This window comes from Heloderma suspectum, chromosome 1, assembly GCF_057233095.1.
Source record: "Heloderma suspectum isolate Gila_16-S chromosome 1, 16-S_ref, whole genome shotgun sequence".
Lineage (NCBI taxonomy): Eukaryota > Metazoa > Chordata > Lepidosauria > Squamata > Helodermatidae > Heloderma > Heloderma suspectum.
In genome coordinates, this window is record NC_139458.1 from 402,937,804 (window position 1) to 402,959,173 (window position 21,370).

General features: G+C 45.6%; 1 protein-coding gene and 1 long non-coding RNA gene across 5 annotated transcripts in view; one reads left to right on the plus strand and one right to left on the minus strand.

The window, feature by feature from the left end:
* Positions 1-21,370, plus strand: part of LOC146360103 (uncharacterized) — a 109,256-nt gene that overhangs the window by 62,349 nt on the left and 25,537 nt on the right. The gene's annotated exons all lie outside the window — the stretch shown is intronic.
* DTL (denticleless E3 ubiquitin protein ligase adapter) overlaps positions 13,833-21,370 on the minus strand; it is a 39,913-nt gene continuing 32,375 nt past the window's right edge. For all 3 annotated transcript variants that reach the window (XM_084828856.1, XM_084828855.1, XM_084828857.1), the window contains 2 exons: positions 18,190-19,025; positions 13,833-16,321 (listed from right to left, as the gene is read on the minus strand). In XM_084828856.1, the coding sequence (XP_084684982.1) occupies positions 16,253-16,321; positions 18,190-19,025 (905 nt within the window). In that variant the 3' untranslated portion in view covers positions 13,833-16,252. The remainder of the gene's footprint in view (positions 16,322-18,189; positions 19,026-21,370) is intronic.

The window sequence follows — 21,370 nt, forward strand, 5'->3', positions numbered from 1 at the left end:
ACGTTTAAAGAAAGGAGTACTTCTATTTATCCTGGTGATTTGCGTTCGTTCAGAAAGCATGTTGCCCTACAATTCAGGGCATATCCATACATTTCCACCATGGCAACCATGGGTCTGTCCCAAAAGGTATCTGGCCCCACCCATGCTGCTGGGCACACTCTGGACCTCATCTTCTGTGCTGGATGGGGTGATAGTGATCTGAGAGTGGAGGAACTCTCTATAGCTCCGTGGTCATGGACAGATCACTACCTGGTGGCGTTTAGACTTGCTGGCACTCGGAACCTCTGCAGGGGTGGAGGGCCAATTAAGATGGTCCGCCCCAGAAGGCTGATAGATCCGAATGGTTTCCTGACAGCTCTTGGGGATTTTCCTGTTGCCTCAGTAGGCAATTCTATCGAAGCCCTGGTCGATCTCTGAAGTGGAGAAATTACCAGGGCTGTGGACACAATCACTCCTGAGCATCCTCTTTCACAAAGTGGAGCCACCCCAGCCACACCAGCACCCTGGTTTTCTAGGGAGCTGGCAGTGATGATGAAGCTAGAAGACAACTAGAGTGACATGGGCAGAAAACTCGGAGTGAATCCAATCGAACACGGACTAGAGCCTATTTGAAGGCCTACTCTGTGGCAATACAGGCAGCAAAAAAATATTTTTTTCTGCCGCTATTGCATCTGCAAAGAGCTGTCCAGCAGAGCTGTTTTGGGTGGTCAGGGGTCTTTTATATACCAGCCCACAAGAGGAGAACTTAAACCTCTCAACAGCCCTCTGTGAACAATTTGCTCAGCACTTTGCAGGCAAAATTGCTCAGATCTGCTCTGACTTGGACGCTATAGTTGATACAGACCCAATGGATGTAACTTTGGCCCCTGCTTGTCCAGTGTTGTTGGATACTTTTCAATTTGTACAGCCTGAGGATGTGGACAGGATTCTGGGAGTGGTGAGAGCCACCACTTATGTTCTAGACCCTTGCCCTTCCTGGTTCATAAAAGCAGCCAGAGCAGAGGTGGACTGGCCGAGTGGATAAGTGGAGTGGTTAATGCCTCCCTTGGACAAGGCAGAGTTCCAGCCTGCCTGAAGGAGGCAGTGGTGAGACCTTTGTTTAAAAAGTCCTCCCTGAACCCCACCATATTGGATAATTATCAGCGAGTCTCCAATATTCCATTTTTGGGCAAGGTATTGGAGCGAGTGGTGGCCTCCCAACTCCTGGGATTCCTGGATGAGACAGATTATCTAGATCCATTTCAATCTGGCTTCAGACCCAGTTATGGGACAGAAACAGCTTTGGTCACCTTGGTGGATGGTTAGACAGGGGGAGTGTGTCCCTGCTGGTTCAGCTGGACCTCTCAGCTGCTTTTGATACCATTGACCATGGTATCCTTCTGGGCCGCCTCGCTGGGATGGGACTTGGAAGCACTGTTTTACAGTGGCTCCATTCCTTCTTGGAGGGGCAGACCCAGAAGGTGGTGCTGGGGGACTTCTGTTTGACTCCCTGGCCATTGGCCTGTGGAGTTCCTCAGGGTTCCATTTTGTCCCCCATGCTATTTAACACATACATGAAACCATTGGGAGAGGTTGTCTGGAGTTGTGGGGTTCGGTGTCACCAGTACGCTGATGACACCCAACTCTACTTTTCCCTTCCATCTAATTCCAAGGAAGCTGTTGGGGTGCTGAACTGGTGTCTGTCAGCAGTAATGGACTGCATGAGGGCAAACAAATTGAAGCTTAATCCAGACAAGACAGAGGTGGTCCTGGTCAGTCGAAAGGCAGATCAAGGAATAGGGATTCAGCTTGTGCTGGATGGGGTTACACGCCCCCTGAAGACACAGGTTCACAGCTTGGGTGTACTTCTGGATTCAGCCCTGAGCCTGGATGACCAAGTTTCAGCAGTGGCCAGAAGTGCATTAGCACAGTTAAAGCTAGTGTGCTAGCTGCACCCGTTCCTTGAGATGTCTGACCTGGGCACAGTGACACATGCCTTAGTTACATCCCGTTTGGATTACTGTAATGCGCTCTACGTGGGGCTGCCTCTGAAGAGTGTTCAGAAACTTCAGCTGGTTCACAGAACTGCTGCCAGACTGTTGATTGGGGCTGGCTACAGGGAGCATACAACTCTCCTGCTAAAACAGCTTCACAGCCTCCCAGTCTGTTTCTGGGCACAATTCAAATTGCTGGTCATGACCTGTAAAGCCCTATATGGCTTGGGTCCAGGTTATCTGAAAGACCGTATTCTCCCCTATGAGCCTGCTCGTGCCCTGAGATCTTCAGGGGAGGCCCTTCTCACGGTCCTGACACCATCACAGGCTCGCCTGGTGGGAATGCAGGAAAAGGCCTTCTCGGTGGCTGCCCCAAGGCTCTGGAATTCCCTTCCCAGGGAGGCAAGAGTAGCACCCTCCTTCATATGTTTCCGCAGGCAAAAGTTTTGTTCTGGCAGGCTTTGGGGGATAAATGGTCTGGACCTGTGAGAATATGATGGATTGGTACTATTGTTTATATAGTTGTTGTTTTTTTAATTCTGATATTTTATACAATTTTAATATTAGTGATGATTTAATTACATTTTTAACCTTTGTATATTTCTATTTATGTTTTAACTGTACAAGTTTTTAATGTTGTAAAGCCGCCTTGAGTCCCAGTATTGGGAAAAAGGTGGGATATCAATACATACATACCTACATAATACATTAGGTTTGAATTGCCTTTGGGGCTGTTCACTCAACATGCTAACCCACACTCAGTGGTTGAGTGTGGGCTGCTTTGAACCTTGGGTTGTTTGTTGAACCGTGGGTTAGCATGTTGTCTGAATGCAACATGTTTTCTGCAGGGTGCGTTATCATATTGTCTGAACACAGCCAGAGTGGCTTGTTAACCATGCAGTGTGGCTTGTTAACCATCCCGAACAACCCAACAAAAACCATGGGTTCTCAAGGTGGCTTGCTCGAGAAAATAAGCCTCACTGCATGGTTAACAAGTCACCCTGTGTTCAGACAACATGCTAACCCACAATTCAACAAACAACCCACAGTTCAAAACAACCCACACTCAACCACATTGAGTCTTCCTTGCTCTCAAACCCACAGCCTCAAATTTTATGTTGGGGTAACTGTAAGAGCAATCCTATACTGCAATTATGCCAGGACCAGAAATAGGCCACTGCTATGCCAGTGGAACAGCTGTCATATCCAATACATGCCCAGCCCAGGACATGAGTGCACATGCAGTGGAAAGAAATATAAAAAATGCCCCTAAAATGCCAGCCATGCCCCCAGCAACCTTGGCAACAATGCCACTGCCCACCAACCTCATGATATAACAGAGAAGATGCCCCCACATCACCCAGAAATGCAGGGAGCCAACCAGCTGCACCATCTGAACTGGGATTACAACTCCTATAATCTCTGATAATTGGCCATGCTGGCTGAGGCTGATGGGAATTGTAGTACAAAACACTTGAAGGGCACAGGGTTGAGGAAAGCTGCTCTAACCACTGCACTACACTGACATATTTGTCTTACACAAGAGTGTGCAGACACACATATAGTTGAAAGATTCACATGCTTCATTGATGTGCGACTGTTTCCCCACAACTTATTTCTGAAATCCAGTGCAAGTTTTTAAAACCTATTTTTGGTGAAGCTTGTTTTTAATTCCAGTGAATTACATACACATCGTCTTTTCAAATATAGAGACATGCACATATTATCCCTATGAGAGAAATAGTTAAATGGGGACAGAGTTACTAAAAGAAGTTGGCTTTGCCAAGACTGAACTTGACACAATGCAACTAAATCAGAACTAGACCTTTATAGGGAACTAGTCTAGAGATCCTTTTGTTGGGAAAAGGAGAGACGTCGGAGGCAAAATTAAATTTCTTTGTAGCTTTATATGGATCACTGTGGACTTAATGGATATCCTGTTGGAAGTGTGGGGGCAACTCAGCTAGCTTCAAAAAGAGAAGAGAAAGGCTGATGTGTCTGCATGGAAAGGGAATATATAGAGGACTTCCAAGCTTCCTAGACTGTCCTCTGATCTGTGCTGACCTTCCTTCTAATGCTATACTGATACTGTTAGGGTTACTGACCTCACTTCTTATTTCCTTCTTCTTCATGCTCTTGCCTCTCACAGGGGAGACATCTCTTCGGGTCTCCCTCCATCTTGAGTTGGGGACCCTCCTATACAACACGTATTTCCTGCAATAAATGCAAGCTTGCTAATTCCTTTGACCCAGAGACTCCAGTGTGATTTTTCTGAAGAAAAGTGTGCTCCACATAGCTCAGCCCTTGTCTGGTTGTGGCTGTTCTGCCAACATATCCTAGGCCCAGTTTAGACATAAACACATAGGTTTGGAGCCAGAATCTGCCTCCCGTGGGCAGAAGGGCTTTTGTTCGAGTGGAGCATTTCTGGTAGGCAACCTTCGCTTATGATCCTCTATAGTCCCTTATCCACTCACTAAAAAATTTCTGCAGAGGCTTGGGAGATTCTCCAGCATAGCTTGGGAGGTGGAGGGCGGAGCTCCAGGGATAGGAAAGAATCAGTGAAGACACCTCCTCCCCTGTTCCTACTGGCCAGAGCGCCCCGAGTGGAACTCTGTTCAAGGAGTGTTCCTGCTGGCAGGAGGAAACACTTGATCCAAACTTTAGCATTACAGAAGCAACCCTGCTCTGAGCACTCCTCTCTCCTCTACCAGCATCCTGCAGAGGAGGAAATTGAAAGCATTAAACTAAATACAGTTTGTTAGTACGTCCAAACTCGGAATGGTGGTGAGTTGCAACTATGAAGAATAATGCTCCATATAGCCATCGTATATCATAATGGCAAACATTCTCTGAGTATGGATCCTTATGTAGCTAAAGTGGCACCATGTATACACAAGAGAGAGGTATAAGCAGGCTTGGGGAAAGCCACTACCTTGATGGCTTTGGGGGAGATAAGACGGTATATAAATGTTAATATGTCAGACTGGGAAAGGGCCTTTTCTGTGATAACCCCATGTTTATAGAATGTTCTCCCCAGGGAAGCTGATCTGGTGTCGACACTGGCATCTTTTCTGCACCAGACAAAGATTTTCCGCATTCCTGATTTACACTATCGTCCCAAAGGCAGGGGTGCAGAACTTCTTTCAGCTTTTGAAAGCTTTTGGGGGCTACATTCCATTGGTGGGCAGGGCTGAAGGCAAAAAGGGACAGGGGTTGAAAGCAAAGGGGGTGGGGCCAAAAATACCAGCATATTTGAGCTTAAAGCTCTTATTCTGACTTGGATTCCTGCATTGAGCAGGGGGTTGGACTCGATGGCCTTGTAGACCCCTTCCAACCCTACTATTCTATGATTCTATTGCCAGAAACTAAGGCTAAGGAGAGGCATTTCAACCTTTTATACCGAGGAAAAAACTGCACAAAGGCCGGGAAACAACCAAATGATCACTGGTTGGAGGAAAGGAGGTGGGGCCTTTTGGTGAACCCCAGAGGGCCAAATAAGGACCCCAGTCCGGAGGTTCTGCACCCCTGTCCTAAAGGATGTCATCCTGAACCAAGCCCATGTTGGCTTGGCTTTCTTCCAGAAGTCAGTTTGCAAGCTGTTCTGCAACTTTTATGACGTTAAGCACCAGCTCCAAGTGAATCCCATCACTTTTCTACAGCTTTGGGTGATTCCAAAATGTTCCTCAGTGCCCAACAGATTTAAATCCGCCTTTTTACCACTACAGCGTCTCATCCATGCACTGATACCCTTCAGCTCCACCTATTTAGCTGGCCCTATGTGTGGAACAGATAGCCTGTCTGAAAATGTTCCCTTGGAGGGCATGGATTTCAATATCTTACTTAGCAACCTTAAGTTGGCTTCCGGGACTTAAGAGCTATATTTCCCAATGTTGTTAATGCCAACGTGTACTGTACAACCACTGTATTAGCCTAACTAAATAGTACATTGTGTCTGTAATCTTCACACCTGGCAGACACCACTGGGAGGTCATCATGCCCACCACAGACCTATCCATGTACACCAAAGTGTATCCTTGGCCCAAGAGGATATCAGTTCATCAGCTCAGAATGCCTCAGGCAGCAGACACTGGGGGGCAGTGGTGGGAGCTTCCTGGCTGTCCTTCATGGGAGCTTTCTGGCTGTTCCTTTCTGTTGGCAAACAGAACTGTGTATGCCACACAACCCTGTTCTGATCTCCATAAACTAGCCTACTGACTCAGGTGCAGTAGACTGTCCCAACAGCAGTGGTGAAGTATAGTTCAAGTGCCAGTCTGGCCAGCTTCTGTACATGGAATGCGGAAAGGCCACCATCTTGTCCTTCACTTCAGGCAACAAAATGTCATGGGCTGGCCCTGTCTCCCTGCCCTGAGACTTTCATTTCCTATAACAGCAGACAAGTTGTTAGCATGGGAATGGTTTTTCCCTACCATGTCCCTGAAGGTCTTGCCTAGATACCTCTCTGCTTCTTTCTCTTAGCTTCTTCAGGTCGGTCACCCTAAGTTTCAATGGAAAGATGTTCCCTAGTAGCCAGGAAGTCACTGCACTAAGCACACACCCACAACTTCTGGCTACATTTATCATTCATTTGCCGCTTTTGTGTTTTAAAACATCTTGTCCTATCATGCTGATTCACAAGGCTACCTTCTGGCAGTTGTGCAAATTCTAAGTAAGAAACATCTCCTTTTGGACTGGTGGGTGTATGGAAGTTGTTGCAATGCTACTGCAGAGCAAGTCAGATGCCTCAAAACCAGCCAACCAGCCCTTCTGTGATCCTGCAACCTGATATGTAAAGCCTCAGAACGCAATTGCTTAACCGTTTAGCTTCCATTTTAAAAATATCCCTGGGCTGGATATGTTTGTCTGAGTTGCCTGAAGAAAGGAAACATTCCATTTTTGGCCAAGGTGCGTGTTACCCTAATAAGAAAAGCAGAACTGTAGAGGTTGCATAACATTTGTTCACCACAGTATGCATACAGTTGCCTGGCAACAGGCAGGAAATATGTTGGAAAGTGAGACAGGCCTCAGATACAGGAACGCCTCTTTAGGGTGGGAGAGAGGAGTTAGGCCTGGCCACAAAATATGTTCCTCGTGCCCATATATGAAACTTTCTGCAGCCTGCCAATGTGCTTTACAATGTCTTAGTGCTGTGAATAGGAGTGGTGCATATGCTGCAGCTTCTGAACAGAAGTGACAAACAGGATGAGACTTGGAGCTTTTGGTAGCATGATTAAGGAATGAATTGCATTTATAGCCTACCCTTCCTTCAAGGAGCTCACGGGGGCATGTTTGGTCTTTCCCGCCCTCCATTTCATCCTCACAGCAACCCAGTGAAGTAAGTTAGGCGGAGAAATGACGACTGGCCCAGTGAGCTTCATGGCTTAAGCTCAAACTACACGTTACATTACTGTAGTGTGCAACGGAGGCTTTTTAAAAAACTACAGAGTAACTGCACACAGTTACTGCCCAATTCATATGGGGATCACTGCGCCCCAGGAGGGAAGGATTAAACCTCCCCCTGCTTAGGGTGGCCAGGTGTCCCACTTTACAGAGAGAAGTCCTCTATTTTGGAGAGCTGGCAGAGGATAGTCCCCTATTTGAAGGTGTGCTCTGTTTGATGGGCTGTCAAGTCAAAGAACTGTAAGGAGAGAGAGTAGAGCCCCTGAAGTTGACCACCAACAGTTAGCGCCTGGGAAAGCTGAGCAGGTACACAAGTTGCCTAGTCAGTCTTCTCTGCTAAGGTGATACATGTTGGATTTCTATTTAAATAATACTTATCATTTCTAAATTAACACCAATACATGTAAATTTGCATATCCAAATGTTACGCAAACGAATGTCCTCTTTTGTCCGCTTTTTGGAGATGCATGTGGCCACCCTACTGCCAGCACACGGGAGCTAAAAAAGATAAAAGTCTCCATTGATGCTAAAAGGATTGCAAATGGAAGACAGTGTACTCTGGGCATTCTCCACCCCCCCCCACCCCGCGTAAACTTCCATGAATGAGGCAGGGCAGTTGCACAATAAAAGTATTATCTGAAACCACCCTTCATTACATGAACTTAGGTGTAATTATTTCTCCAAGAAGCTCAGAACTGTGTATTTGGGGTTCCAAGACAGCTTCTTATCCAGGCAGTACTTAGTTTCTGAAATGGAATCACATCAAACACAGTCAGATGATACTTTCAGTTAATACATTGTGTTGTACAGAAGTGACACAATTTGGCACAGATGAGCAAGACGGGAAAGTGGGAAGAAGCAGTCTAATTATGCTATTGCACCAATCAGGAGGACCGACCCCCCAACCACTGGCTGTCACAGGTCTCCAAAACACAGCCTAATATGTGTTGTGCTGTTGATGAAAGAGGGGTGAGGGGAGGTCTGTAGCTGTGGTTGCAGAGAATCCCTGTGAAAAGGGCTAATGGTAATTTCACAATGAACTGCATTCAATAGAAGGGGCTACAGCAGGCCAAGCCAATGGCATGAAACGCTTCCTGTTCTCTGAAAGAGCCAGAAATAGAACTCAGGACTCCTTCCAATGTTGCAACGTATCTGCAGACCATGGCTCTATGATCCATGCCTTTAAAAGTGAGGGTCTGGCAGAATTCAAGGAAATTCAGCCCCTATTAGTTGATTGGGTAAACCTCAGTGCCTCCATGGGCCTTTCCCCAACCCCCACTATGACTTAATAAAGATAAATCATCCAAAGAGAAGCACAGAGGCATACTATACACAAACATGCAAGAGGAACAATGGTTTGAGATCAGGGCCTAAATCAGTTATGAGGAATCTGCGACCTGCGGAAATTCCACATCCGGTCAGTGAAGCCTCCTTCAAGAGCCTCCTGGAGGAATCCCCACTATGATCTCTGATGGGACAAGACAGTGGGGAGTCCGCTGCATGCTGCTACCCCTCCCCGTTGCTCTTCCTAACGTGTGAAGTCAGGGACTCGGGGAGTAGTGGCTGCTCCTCACAGCACTCCCAAAGTCCTTTTCTCCGTGCTGGAACTCCATGCCTCACCCAACACAGAAAAAAATAAAATGCCGGGGGACAAGACACTGACAATGGTGTCAGTGGGTACTACCATACCCACTGACATCATCCAGCCCACAGAGGGCCTGATGGGGGGCAATTTGAGCCCCCCACCCTGAAGCAGTTCTGCACTGCTGGCCTAAGCCTGCTCAGTGCTTTGCACCATTGCAAGGCATTGAGCAGGCACTGCTGGGCTGCTGTTTAAAGATTCAGCTGGATAATGACAGAGCGGCAAGTATTGGCCTTCATGTGACTCGCAGACAACAGGCAACACAGCCAAAGGGTGCAATCCTATGCATGTCTAGACAGAAAAAGGTCCTACAACTCCCCGCATGCCCCAGACAACCTTGCTTGTATGACTTGTTGGGCTTTTAGTTTTTGCTTAAATATGCATAGGATTGCACTCTAAATTATTCTTTCTGCAGTGGTGCAAGTCTCTATTTTGTTCTGGCCATATGCGTTGCTAAGCAGTTACACCCCAAATTATTCCTACTCATAGCTTCCCAGGAGCTGAAATTAGATACTGTGGAAGCAATTTGCATTTAGCTGGTGTACTCATGTGACTAGCGTATCCGCTCAAGACTAGGGATGGACCCATCTGCCAGTTTTGATTTCATCTGCCATCAGCCCCAGCCAACATCGCCAATTGTTAAGAATCCTGGGAGTTGTAGTTCAAAACATCTGGAGGGCACCAGGTTGCCAGCCCCGCCTACCTAATAAGGGAAGTGACAGGAGCTAGAGATGAAAATCCAGCTTCAATGAATTGACAGTCTGATCTTTTGGGAGTTGAGTTTTGCTCAAAATCTAGAATTGCTATGCATCAGTTTCTTAACCTCTTCAAAAATATCAAAAGAAGGAAAGCAAATACATATAGTTCAAGGCCTGAAAGAATCTTCCTTCAACACTGGCTTGTATAATGTCAGCCTATACTTAGCAGCACTGGGAGTGTTTTAAAAACCCATTGGGTTGGATCCAAAATCTGCCTTCTGCGGGCAACTTCTGATCCTTCAGAAGAATCCTGCTGGTGGAATGGAGGCCAATTTTAATTGATCTCCCCTCCCCCTCCCCCAGAGATCTCCCTGTTCTCAACTGTCTTAACTGTGGATACAAAGCTGGTTAAAAATTGTTGTGCTGAACTGTGATAAGTGATATTCAAGATACATGCATCCTTGGTCAAAAGCAGTCAAATGGAGAGTCAAAAATATGTGCGTTCGTGTATGAAGCTTGTCCCACAGACTGTGCATAAGGTGCAGATATAAACACCAAAGGGAGAAGCATATATTGGTTTGCTCAACAAGGAGAGGCCACTCCTGGCTGGTGGGACAACATTCCTAGCAGGAGATTGCCATGACACGAAATATGTCTGCATTGCTGTGTTCATAGAGGGGTTTAGTGGCAGGTTTTGGTTTCTTGTAGTTTTTCTGTGGCTGTAATAATTGATTTAAGACAAGCTGTTCGGCAAGAGTAAGTTCGAGGCTCCTCCCCTTTCACTCAGAGACCACTATACAACAACAAGACCAGTTTTTTGTCCTCCGTATTATGACAACATCTGTCGTTGTCAAAAATAAGACAAACACCACAGCATTAGGCCTCTTTCCAGATACTATTTTAAAATATACATTTATTTTGGTTCGTTTTTACTTCACCTTTCTTCCAAGGTGCTTAAGGTGACATAATGTGTCTCCTCCCTATCCTCACAGCACTCCTGCAAGATGAGTCAGACTGAGAGATGGTGACTTCTTTAAGGTCACTAACGGAGTTTAAGGGCCAAAGAGAGATTGGAATCTCCCTGTCCTAATCCAATACTCTAACCAATTACATCACACTGACTCCTGTAAGCTAGTCCTGAGGGAAAAGTATTGACTTTTGTATGCTTTCACTACATACATACATGCACACGTGTGTGCGCCCCCCCAGCTCACTCTTTGTCCAAGGAATTCAGGGTGGCATGCATAGTTTCCCTCACCCATACTAATTGAATCCTCATGACAGCCCTGTGAGATGAATTAGGCTAAGAGATGGTAACTGGCCCAGGGTCACACAGCAAGCTTCAAGACTGAGTGATGTTTGAAGATGGGTCTCCCCATTTCTGGTCCCATACTTTAACCCCTATACCACACTGGCATTTTGCACATGCTCAAAGGCACTCCCATTATTTTGGAATGTCCTCATATTTTAGGATTGGGGCCTGAAAGGAAGTAGGTTCCAGGCCTGAGATTTGGTTCTAATTAACGTCTATCATATTACCTGCTGTAAACTTGTTCCTCAGGAATTATAAAAACTCTATAGAGTTTTGACTGAATAATTAAACACAGCATAAAGAAATGTTATGGTTCTCGTTCTCGTTCTCTCTCTCTCTCTCTCACACACACACACACACACACACATTATAGCTTTCCATTATTCATTTCAGAAACACTTGCGTAAGTCCTATATGGAAAATTTCTCTGACATGTTGCCCAAATTTCAGGGCAGACTAAACACAGTAGGTCAAAGTAAGTGGAGGCAAAGGTTTCTGTTGAGTTCCAGAGGACACCAATTGCCAGAAAAAGCTGGTATTGTAATACAAAAGGGCATTTCATATCTGCAAGCTTTGTTGAGTCTGATTTAAATACAAACCTTGTTCTTAGAAAACGCATTTTAAAAGGTGTGAAAACAAGCTCTGGCTAAGCAAATTAATCCTCAGCCAGACAGACCTACTGTAGATTGTGAAGAGACCAGAGGTCAGTGAAAGGGGACACAATTTGCAAGCCAGAAAGTCCCAAACTCAATCCCTAGAATCTCCAGTTAAAAGCATCAGGTAGTAGGTGATGGGAAGGACCTCTCTGCCTGAGACCTGCTGACAGTTGCAGTAGACCAGGAGTGCCAAATCCAATCTCCAGGATTCCCCAGATGTCCCCACCTCCTTTCCCCTGACCACTGATTGTTTGGTGGTTTGACAGCTCTTGTGCAGTTCTTCCTCATTCTAAAAAGTTGAAATATTCCTCCTACAGCTTAGTTACTGGCAGTGAATTTAAGCTAAAATATGCTGGTATTTTGGCCTCATCCCTTTTGCCTTCATCCCATAAACGGCTGGAATGCAGCCCCCAACAGCTTTTCTGAAATTGAATTTGGTCCTTGGGCTTAAAGAGGTTTAACACCCCTGGAGTACATACATTGGACAATCCCTAGGCCCGATGTAAGGCATCTGCCTTTGCTCCTAGATCCTGCAAACACTAAACCAGAAGTAGGCAACCTGTGGTCTTCTGGATGCTGTTGGATTCAAAGACCCATAATCCCTGACCATTGGCCTCTGGCTGGGGCGAACAGGCATTATAGTCCAACGTCATCTAGAAAGCTACATATTGCTCACCTCTCTACTGGATGGATCAAATTGCAGTTCATATTGACCACATCACCATTCACCTCCTCAGAAAGATAACACACAAGCATTTCAAAGAATATATGTGGGCCAATTCAGAGACACCAAGGAGCCTAGCAGCACAGTCCTATGAATATCTATGCAGAAATAAGCCCCACTGAACTGAATGGGACTTACACTGACACAGAATTACACCGTAAGGTGTGCATGGTTAGGTGTGAAGCCCTCCTCACTAAAAATGTGAATAGGAATTGCATAACATTTTACAAAGGTGTTTTTCTCCCCCTCCTCCTATGTGGAAACTGTTAGGCTGAGGGCCCCTTTCGTTCAACATGATGGTATTAAATGGATTGTTCCCCATAAGGGCCTGTTGATGCACTATTGTTCACATCTGACTCTCCAGAGCCAAGTCAGTTCCACTTAAATGTAGAATCTATTGCTACCCCGCTCATTCTTGTTCTTGGAGTACATACTTTAAGTCTGTCTCCTCCCGCCTTATGCAGGTAATGCAACAAAAAAATCCACGGTCATCTATTGTCAGGGTAGAAACTGAGCCCAGAGAGCCCCAGAGCAGTTCTGATTCTGAGGAGGAACAACAATCCGTGGGAGAGGGGCCAGCTCATCCCCCACAGGCTCAGCACCTGGCAGAGATTCCTCCTGCCGGTAGTGAGGGAGTACGGGAGGGGGGCTTCTTAGATGCTCGACGCAGACGCAAAGAGCGATGAGCGATGGAGGGCCCGGAAAGGAGGCGTAGCGCCTGTTTGGCATGCAAGCAATGGCCGCATCCCAAGGACCCAAGGGAAAGAGGGAGGATCTCTCCCTAGCCCATAAGTTCTGGGTCTTCAAGTGACTCTCTTTCAAACGGGGATCAACTGCCTACTTGAAGCTTAGGCCACTCTGCTGCTCCTCTCTTTAGTCGCTGGTGATTAGCATCTGAAAGAGTCATTAAGTTGTAAAAGGATTAAAGCTTTGAAAAGAATCCTTTCGTCTGTGTCTTGAGTTGGCTATTGGAGTCTACTGAGAGAGGCCGCCAAGGCGCTCCTGACATCTATCAGTCCTGTGGTGTGATATTTATCAAAGTCACGTCAATACAGACAGCTGCCTGTACCTGTGGAGACAATATAGTATTGAGCAGCTCTGCCATGTTTTTAAGGGCTGGTGGAAGGCTAGATTTAAAATAGGCCAAAATTTAAAATAGTGTGTGTAAAAATGGTTGAGAACAATTTCACCCTGCAAATAAGGGGTTTGAGCTGTCGAAGTGAGGGATTGTGGGAATTTCATTTTAGGAAACAAGAGAGCTTTGGCTATTGGGCGGCATAGAAATGAAATGAATAAATAAAAAGCGCAAATAGCGCTATCATGTTGCAATTTAGGGTTTTTAATTTTTGTGAGCCGGCCTGAAAACTTTGGATATTGAGTGGTTTAGAAATGTAATAAATGAAATGAATGAAGCACTATGGGAATTATTTGAATATTAGTGCCAGTAATACTGGATCAGAGGTTTAATAAGAACATTTCCATTACAAAACTGGCGTGGAGCACAAACAGTAAAAGAATTGAAATTGCAAATCCAAATGGCATTGCTCGGGGCTCTCCTTCCCATGCCAAAGGCTTATCCTGGCAGCTGAGGCCAAGAACTTTAAATTAGGAAGTTGTCTTAATTTCAGCTTCTGATGTGAGATCCAGCCCGTGTTGAGATTGAGGAAACCCTGACTTTCTCACCTTTACCAAAGAAATATGAACATTTGGTGTCGAGTTGACTATTATTTCCCCCTCTGCCCATTTTTTTTTTAACATGTGACAGTTTCTGCCCACAGTGAATCTGTACGAAGTTTTAATTTCAGTGCAGAAAAACCTCCCAGACTCCTGAGATTAAAGAAATGGCAGCTGTGGCAAGCTTCTATCTAATCAACAACATGGCTTAAATCACTTTAGGTGACACACTTTGCTTGGGGGGCAGGCACAATGAACTCATCCACTTCCAAACTACCTCATTGTGAAAGGAGGACTTGCTTCCAAGTAAACATGGCAGGTTGGGAACCTTCCCCAACCTGGTGCCCTACAGAGGTTTTATACTACAATTTCCATCTTCTCTGACCCTTGCATGGCCAGCCATGCAGGCTGGAGCTGCTGGGAGTTGTAGTCCCAAACATCTGCTGTGCAGCAGGTTGGGAAAGTCCAGACTAGAGGCTACTTCAAATACATGAAGTGTTACCTTAACTAAGTCAATATATATACCCTGAGCAGAGGGAGGAAGAAAAAAATGTCTCCAAAGGGTCAAGTGATGCTAGGCAGCAGTAGGTGTGGCACAGTACTAGCCAGAGCAAAAGTGGATAAAGAATTTGATCACATAGATACAAGATACAATCAATGTAGGTGTGATCTGACTGGCGGTCACTGGTGAATAGGCGTAGCAAGATCAATACTGTAAACAATACTGTAAACAAACACCCTAAAGAGGGACAAATTACTTTCTGTAGCGAGCCAGCCATTTCCAGGATTTGTTGAGATTAAGCTCCACTTGTTTGACCTTTTGGACTCTGTTTAAAAAAACCCTTCCTCTTTTCTCCAAGAATACATACTTGTTTACCCAGCTGATCACTTTATGCATCTGGAAGGGGTTGATAAGGTGGACATGGGAGGTAAAAAAGAATCATAAAGCTATAGGCGATTAGACACTATGACACCAGAAGTAAGCAATTTCTTTTGCACAGGCATCTTCTAAATAGGCTTACTCAGAGACAAAGTACATTACACCTGCATATTTATAAAATGTACATGCTGGGCATGGGAATGGGGACTGGTTTCAAGATTCTGAACTGTTTCCACTGTGGAGATGTAGTGCAGGGCTGAGGAACCTCTTTCAGTCCAAGGGCTGAGTTCAATTTTGGAGAAACTCTCAGGGGCGACATTCCGGTGGTGGGTGAGGCCAAAGGCAGAGCAGCAAGGCCAAGCACACAAAAATGCCAGCGTATTTTAGCTTAAGGATCTTATTGCCAGTAACTTAACATTAGGAGAAACATTTCAACCTTTTAGAATGGGGGAAAATTGTACAAAAGCCAGGAAACCACCAGAAGGGTGGTTGGGGGAAAGAGGGTTGCAGCCAGGGGAAGGGGTATCGCCATCTGGGGACCCCAGGATGGCCAGATTGGGACCCCTGGAGCTGAGGTTCCCCACTCCTGAAGTAGTGGCTCATGTGCAATTAGCTAAAATCAAAGTTTTCACTTTGGAGGGCTGAAGCAAAAACTGAGTTCCACCACCCATGAATACATAATTTGTCAGGATATTAGACCTCCTTCCCCACCTCTCCGAATTGCATGGCGGTCGTGCTCTGGCTTAGCCACTCCTTCAAGAGATGCTTCACAGGAAGTTTTCCAGTACTGGGCTAACTATGTTTCTTTTCCTCCTCCCATTAGGGGGAAAAGGAAAATCTCATATCCACTCCATTAGAAATAAAGGGGAAAAAGTAATTGTCATGTTAAGAAACTTTGTATTTTACATAAAACAAGGTCACTTTTACACTGTTGCTACTGTGTGCTGCGCAAAATACAGACATTCCTTTCAATGTGAAATAGAGGCCGTCAGAAGATGATTCCATTTCATAAGTGGGATGCTTGCTTTGTCCTTGAACTCTCCTCTTCTTGAAAGCAGATGTGGCAAAATGTATTTCCAAACAACAAACACTGGGGTTTGAGAAAAAATGCTAGTTACAGTTAAAAACAACAACACTATAGCTTGTATTTGAAAACCTTTACATTAACTGAACATGCCTCTCAATTTGCAAGTGTTCTAACTAATTAAATGCAATAAAAGGGTAACAGGTTTTAGAAGAATTAATTGGTCTAAAGTATGGTACAACATTACAGGAGATCTAGGAGGACACCACTCTTCAGTTTTTCTGTGATTTTCGCTCGAAGTACATGCAAATTGTCCTCATGGGCACAGAAGTAGCTGTAATCTGTGGGGCAAAAAAATGGAGTAGGAAGTCAGATATAAGTCAATATAACTATGAGCATCAGTTATTCCTTTAAAAAAATTCTATCCCAGGAGTCAATCTTCTTGGGTTCTCCTCTTACCCCACCCACTTCCTCTCAACCACTGGCCTTGTGGTGGTTTCCTGGCTTTCGTGGAGTTTTTACCCCCTTCTAAAAGGTTGAAATGCCTCTCCTAAGGGCTTAGTTCCTGGCAGTAAGATAGAATATGTTGGTACTTTGGTCCCATCCCTTTGGCTGCTCCCTTCAACTCTGAGTAAGGAAGCTGAGTAATGAAGAGTCATCACTGCACTTCTCACAGCAGATCTGTGCTATAAAGCACCAGTGTCTTTTTGAGAATGTATTTGGAGAAATGACAGCAAGAAAAAAACCCAGGTCCCTGTAGATAATTAAGGAGACACACTCTACACCTGCCTTCCTCAAACTGGTGCCCTCCAGATGTGCTGGATTGCAATGGCCATGCTGGCTGGGAATGATGGAAGTTGCAGTCCAACACATCCGGAGGGCAAGGTTTGTCTACGTTTTTATATACCCACAGAGAACTGCTCAGATATTGGCCTACACAGCAAGTTGGGCTATGCATGAAGCAGGAGCCCTCTTTGTGTTTTGGTCTGTTTGGCCTCCAAATGTTAGGAAAAGTATTTCTCACAATGCAGAGCTGCTCCTAATACTGAACAGAACATAGGACCCCTGTTAGAAACATTTCCATTACACAGCTAAGCTCCAGTTCCTTGTATCTACTGATACAGCTTGGCATGCTGTGCCAGAGCAGGAAAGGAAACTCAGATAACAATGGATACACTTGCTTCCCTGCGTTGCTTCCTGTTCTCAGCCAGAAGCCTCATCAAGGACTTTAAAGGGAGATATAGAAGAGAAGGCAGAAAGCGTTCTAAAAATGTATGAGCCAGTCTGAGCACCGGAGCAGGGGTCTATACTGAAAGAGGCTGCTCCACATTCTCAAGGCTCACCTGGGAGCTCCCATGGATGCCCTATTTCCCTTGCTTTTGTCAGCCTCAATCCTTTAGCCTCTGTTTCTGTCCCCAAGCACTGCTCCACCATCCCCATCATCTTGCTGCCTGGCTCTTGTCTTTTGAGAGAGGAGTGTGTGGGGAATGTGTACATATTAACTTAGGATTTGGGGAGTCAGGCAAGAAAAAAGATGCTTCAAATCCTGGAATACACTATGGAAGGGGAAGGCAACCAGATGTGGCAAACTCTCCAGATGTGTTGGTTTCATTCTGTGGCAACAAACTAGTCACCCGAATCAGGTTTGTATGCTTTTGGGACTACAACTCCCATAATCCTTGACCACTGGCTATGTTGGCTGGAGCTGAAACGAGCTGTAGTCCAACACATTTGGAGGGCACCAAGTTGCCTACCCTTGCGCTACAGCAATGGCCCTTGCGTCAGCAGTGAAGATTTTACTTGATTTTGAAATACACTTACATTTTCAAAGTATTGTTTATATGCTGTATTTATCTGAAATGTTGTGCCTCTAACATTCAGAACACACACAGTACTGTTTATATGACACAGATGCTGGCTTTGTTTGAGGGTGTCATCTTTCCCTTGCCGAGCAAAGGAACATTCATCCTGCTTTTATCTTAAACCACAATGCCTATCAAAATTAATCAGACCAGGTTTCTCCAACCTGGTGCTCTCTAGCTGTGTTGGACTACAACCCCCATCACCTCCAGCCAGCTTGGTCATGCTTGCTGAAGGTGATGGGAGTTGTAGTCCAACACATCTGGAGGGCACCAGGTTGGGTAAGGCCAGCTTAGGCCAAAGACCACCAAAATACCAAAGATACTGCAACCATGCTGAATTTACTTACAGGCCCCACTGATGTTGTTTCTGTCCCAGCTTCCTGCTGCCTTGTGTTCAGATTCCGCAACAACTGGGTGCTGTTGCCTGATCCATTTGGGCTCCTAGACTTGCTAGTCCGTAATTTATCCCCCAAAGCAGACAGCCAGTTTCTTTTGTCAGGAGAACCATTCTCTTTGCCAGTCATTTTCCCACAAGGAGCCTTAAGAAGTCGTGTAAGATTTGGGAAGCCTGCAGAAGAACAAGGATTTACAGTAGGGGATGGCTCCTTCAGGCTTGGAGTAGCCTGCACTAGTCCAATGTGGGTCAGGCAGTCATCCTCACAAGGCTTTGAATCTACTACCAAAGTGCTATGTTCCAACCTGGATTTTTTAGACACTGGGTGTAGTTCAGTTACACAGTTACAGCTTTTCAGGCACTTTGCATTTTCTTCCTTGCTGGATTCCAGCCTCCGCTTGGCTCGCATTCCAAACCTCAAATGTGGTGATTTGGAAGCGATGGTGGCCTCAAAAACCCCTGCCAGGGCTTTTTGTGGAGGAAGCATTTGTGTTCCCTTCACGGGAGGAGATGAATGGGGAGTCTTTGTGACCCACTGCCTAATGGACATTGTTGAGGGTGGGGCCGGCTTGGGTGAGGCCCCCAAAGTGGCTTCCTTCTGTCTTGCTGGAGTGGAGGTATAAGCAGTGGTGGCTGGGGGCTTGACTGAAGACCATGTCGGCGTGTTGGTGGGAAGAGGAAGATCTCCTGTATAAGCTGGAGCGCAAGCCGCAGGCTGGGGTGAAGAAATATGGGGGCTGCATGTTGGAAGGACTTTAGCAGGAGTACTGTGCCTGCTGCTTAGAGTTCCTAGACGGGGAAATAAAGAACACAGCCCAAATGAGGACAACATATCATGAGTGCAAATAAAGCAAGGTGACACTTTTGAATGGCACAGAATCTGAGCGTCTCACATTCTAAGGCAGCCTTCCCCAATCTGGTACTTTCCTGATGTTTTGGACTACAACTCCCAGCATTCCTGACCACTTGCCGTACTGGCTGTGTTGCCGTACTGGCTGGGAGTTGAAGTCCAAAACATCTGGAGGGCACTGCGTTGGGTAAGGCTGATGTAAGGGGCTTTCCTGCAACACCTTAGTAAGTATGCCAAGGTTTATAGCTAAGTTATGGAGGTGTGCATATACAGCTAGAAACACTAATGCTACTCTTTTCTTGAAGAATTCAGTGCACCTTGGGTTGTAGATGGAAAAGAAGGAACGAAGTGGCAGAAGCTGAACTGAAGATCTCAGAAGGGGGCCAAGGAGTTGTACCAAGTACAGAGGCCCTATCTGAGGAATTCCTTTTTGCATCCAAGTGTGCAGCGGCCCTGGTTTCCAATTCTCAAGTACGAAAGCCTATAAATCTGCTTTTTCAAAACATGAAAAACAGAGGCTCTCAAGAGAACTGGTTAAACAAGCCTACTCATATGCATAGCTCAGAAGGAAGGGTGAAGAGGAGCTCTGTATCACAGCCAGATTAATAGTTCCTGCACAGCCACAACATCACAGTTTGTGCCACTGAAGTGGGTGGGAACCTGGCTTGGTTGCACGTTTTTATCCAGACAGCCCTGAAATAGATCTTGGTTAAGGCTACAATGAATCAGAGTGCAAATAACTACTGTATGCACATAGCATGTGATTTGCGTTCAAAGAGCCAAGGTCAGCAGGAAGCCTGCTTATGCTTGCAAGGTTCATGCACTTCCTTTTCTACTCCTGAGCTGTCTCAAGGCAGAATGAACAAGGAGGTACAACATTTTATCTAACACAAGTGCCAGGTTTGACTATAAAGATCCAGCATGCACATCACTTGGAGTTTTCAAACTGGGAGATTAAATAACTCCTACTCTATCTATGGGAATAGGAAGTGAAGTTTTTAAAAACAACAGATTTCCGAAGAGGACAATGACATATGTGCGTGTGTACGCCAGATATACACAGCATAAAAGGGAACTGGCACATACCCTCCTATTGTTCTGCATGTTTCCTACAAATGAGTTCTATGTTGGCAAAACAATCCCTCACCGCCATTCCTCTGGCTGGAAAGAAGTCATTTGCGGAAGTGAAAGCTCACTTGGGGATGGCAAGGCCCTCATACTAGCTTAGTCTCAGCCAGCAGTAAAAGAAATCTGTATACCAGAATTCATCCCAGCCTTCTAGTTCCCTGTTGCTGGGATTCCCTCTCTTGAAGCTTTATTACAGGGCTTTCCACCTGTTTATTTTCTGGGCAAGCTAACACAGGCGACTTGGGGTAGATTTGAAACATCTCTGTTCCAAATTGATCAAGGCGCCAAGCGTGGTGCCAGTCATTTAATACTCAGCTGCAGACCACGCAAAATTACTTTAGGCCATTGACTAAATCTCCATGAACCTTAGCTTTCATCAATTGGTTTTTTTTTTAAGGCTCTAGCTCCTTTATGAGTAGAACTAAGCTAAACAAAAGGCAAGGACAACAGAGCCAGGAGGTTCTGGATTAGGGAAGAAAGAGCAAGAACATCCGTTCTTCAGAGTGCGAGCCTTCACAACTCCATGTTCTTCCCCACAGGACATAGCCCCAGCTGACTTTTCCCAGCTTAGTGCCTGCTGATTTCCTCTTCCTTCCTCTCTATGACTATGCTTCTTTTCAAATAAGAGTACTTATGAATGACAATGTCCTGAATAATTTGCATCACTTTTATTTGAGTTGAATGAACGATAGGACAGAAGAAATCAAGTCCGTTGATTTCTCCCCCATCTTCCTCCCTTCCCCTTAGTTGAATGCTGCCAGCAGTATAAGCAGTAAATAAATCGCGCCAATCTAGACAATAATTCTGCTCAAAGCAGAATTTCAGCATTTGAAATGATGGTTTACCAGCTTCAATTCTACATGTGACTGCAACCCAGGGATGGGCTGGACACAACCTAAGGAGGTGATTAAGACTGTGGTAGGGTTTGGATGATCATGGGGCTAAAAGAAGCCATTGTGGCTTTCCCCCCACTTCTGCACATGCTGCACACATGGCCATCATTTGCATAATTATCCACGATGCAGCGTGGGTTGCCATGTCATCTGAACTCGGCATGCAGCAAGGCTGGCTTCTTACCCACCCTGTTGTTCAGTCATTAAGTCGTGTCCGAGTCTTCGTGACCCCATGGACCATAGCACGCCAGGCCTTCCTGTCC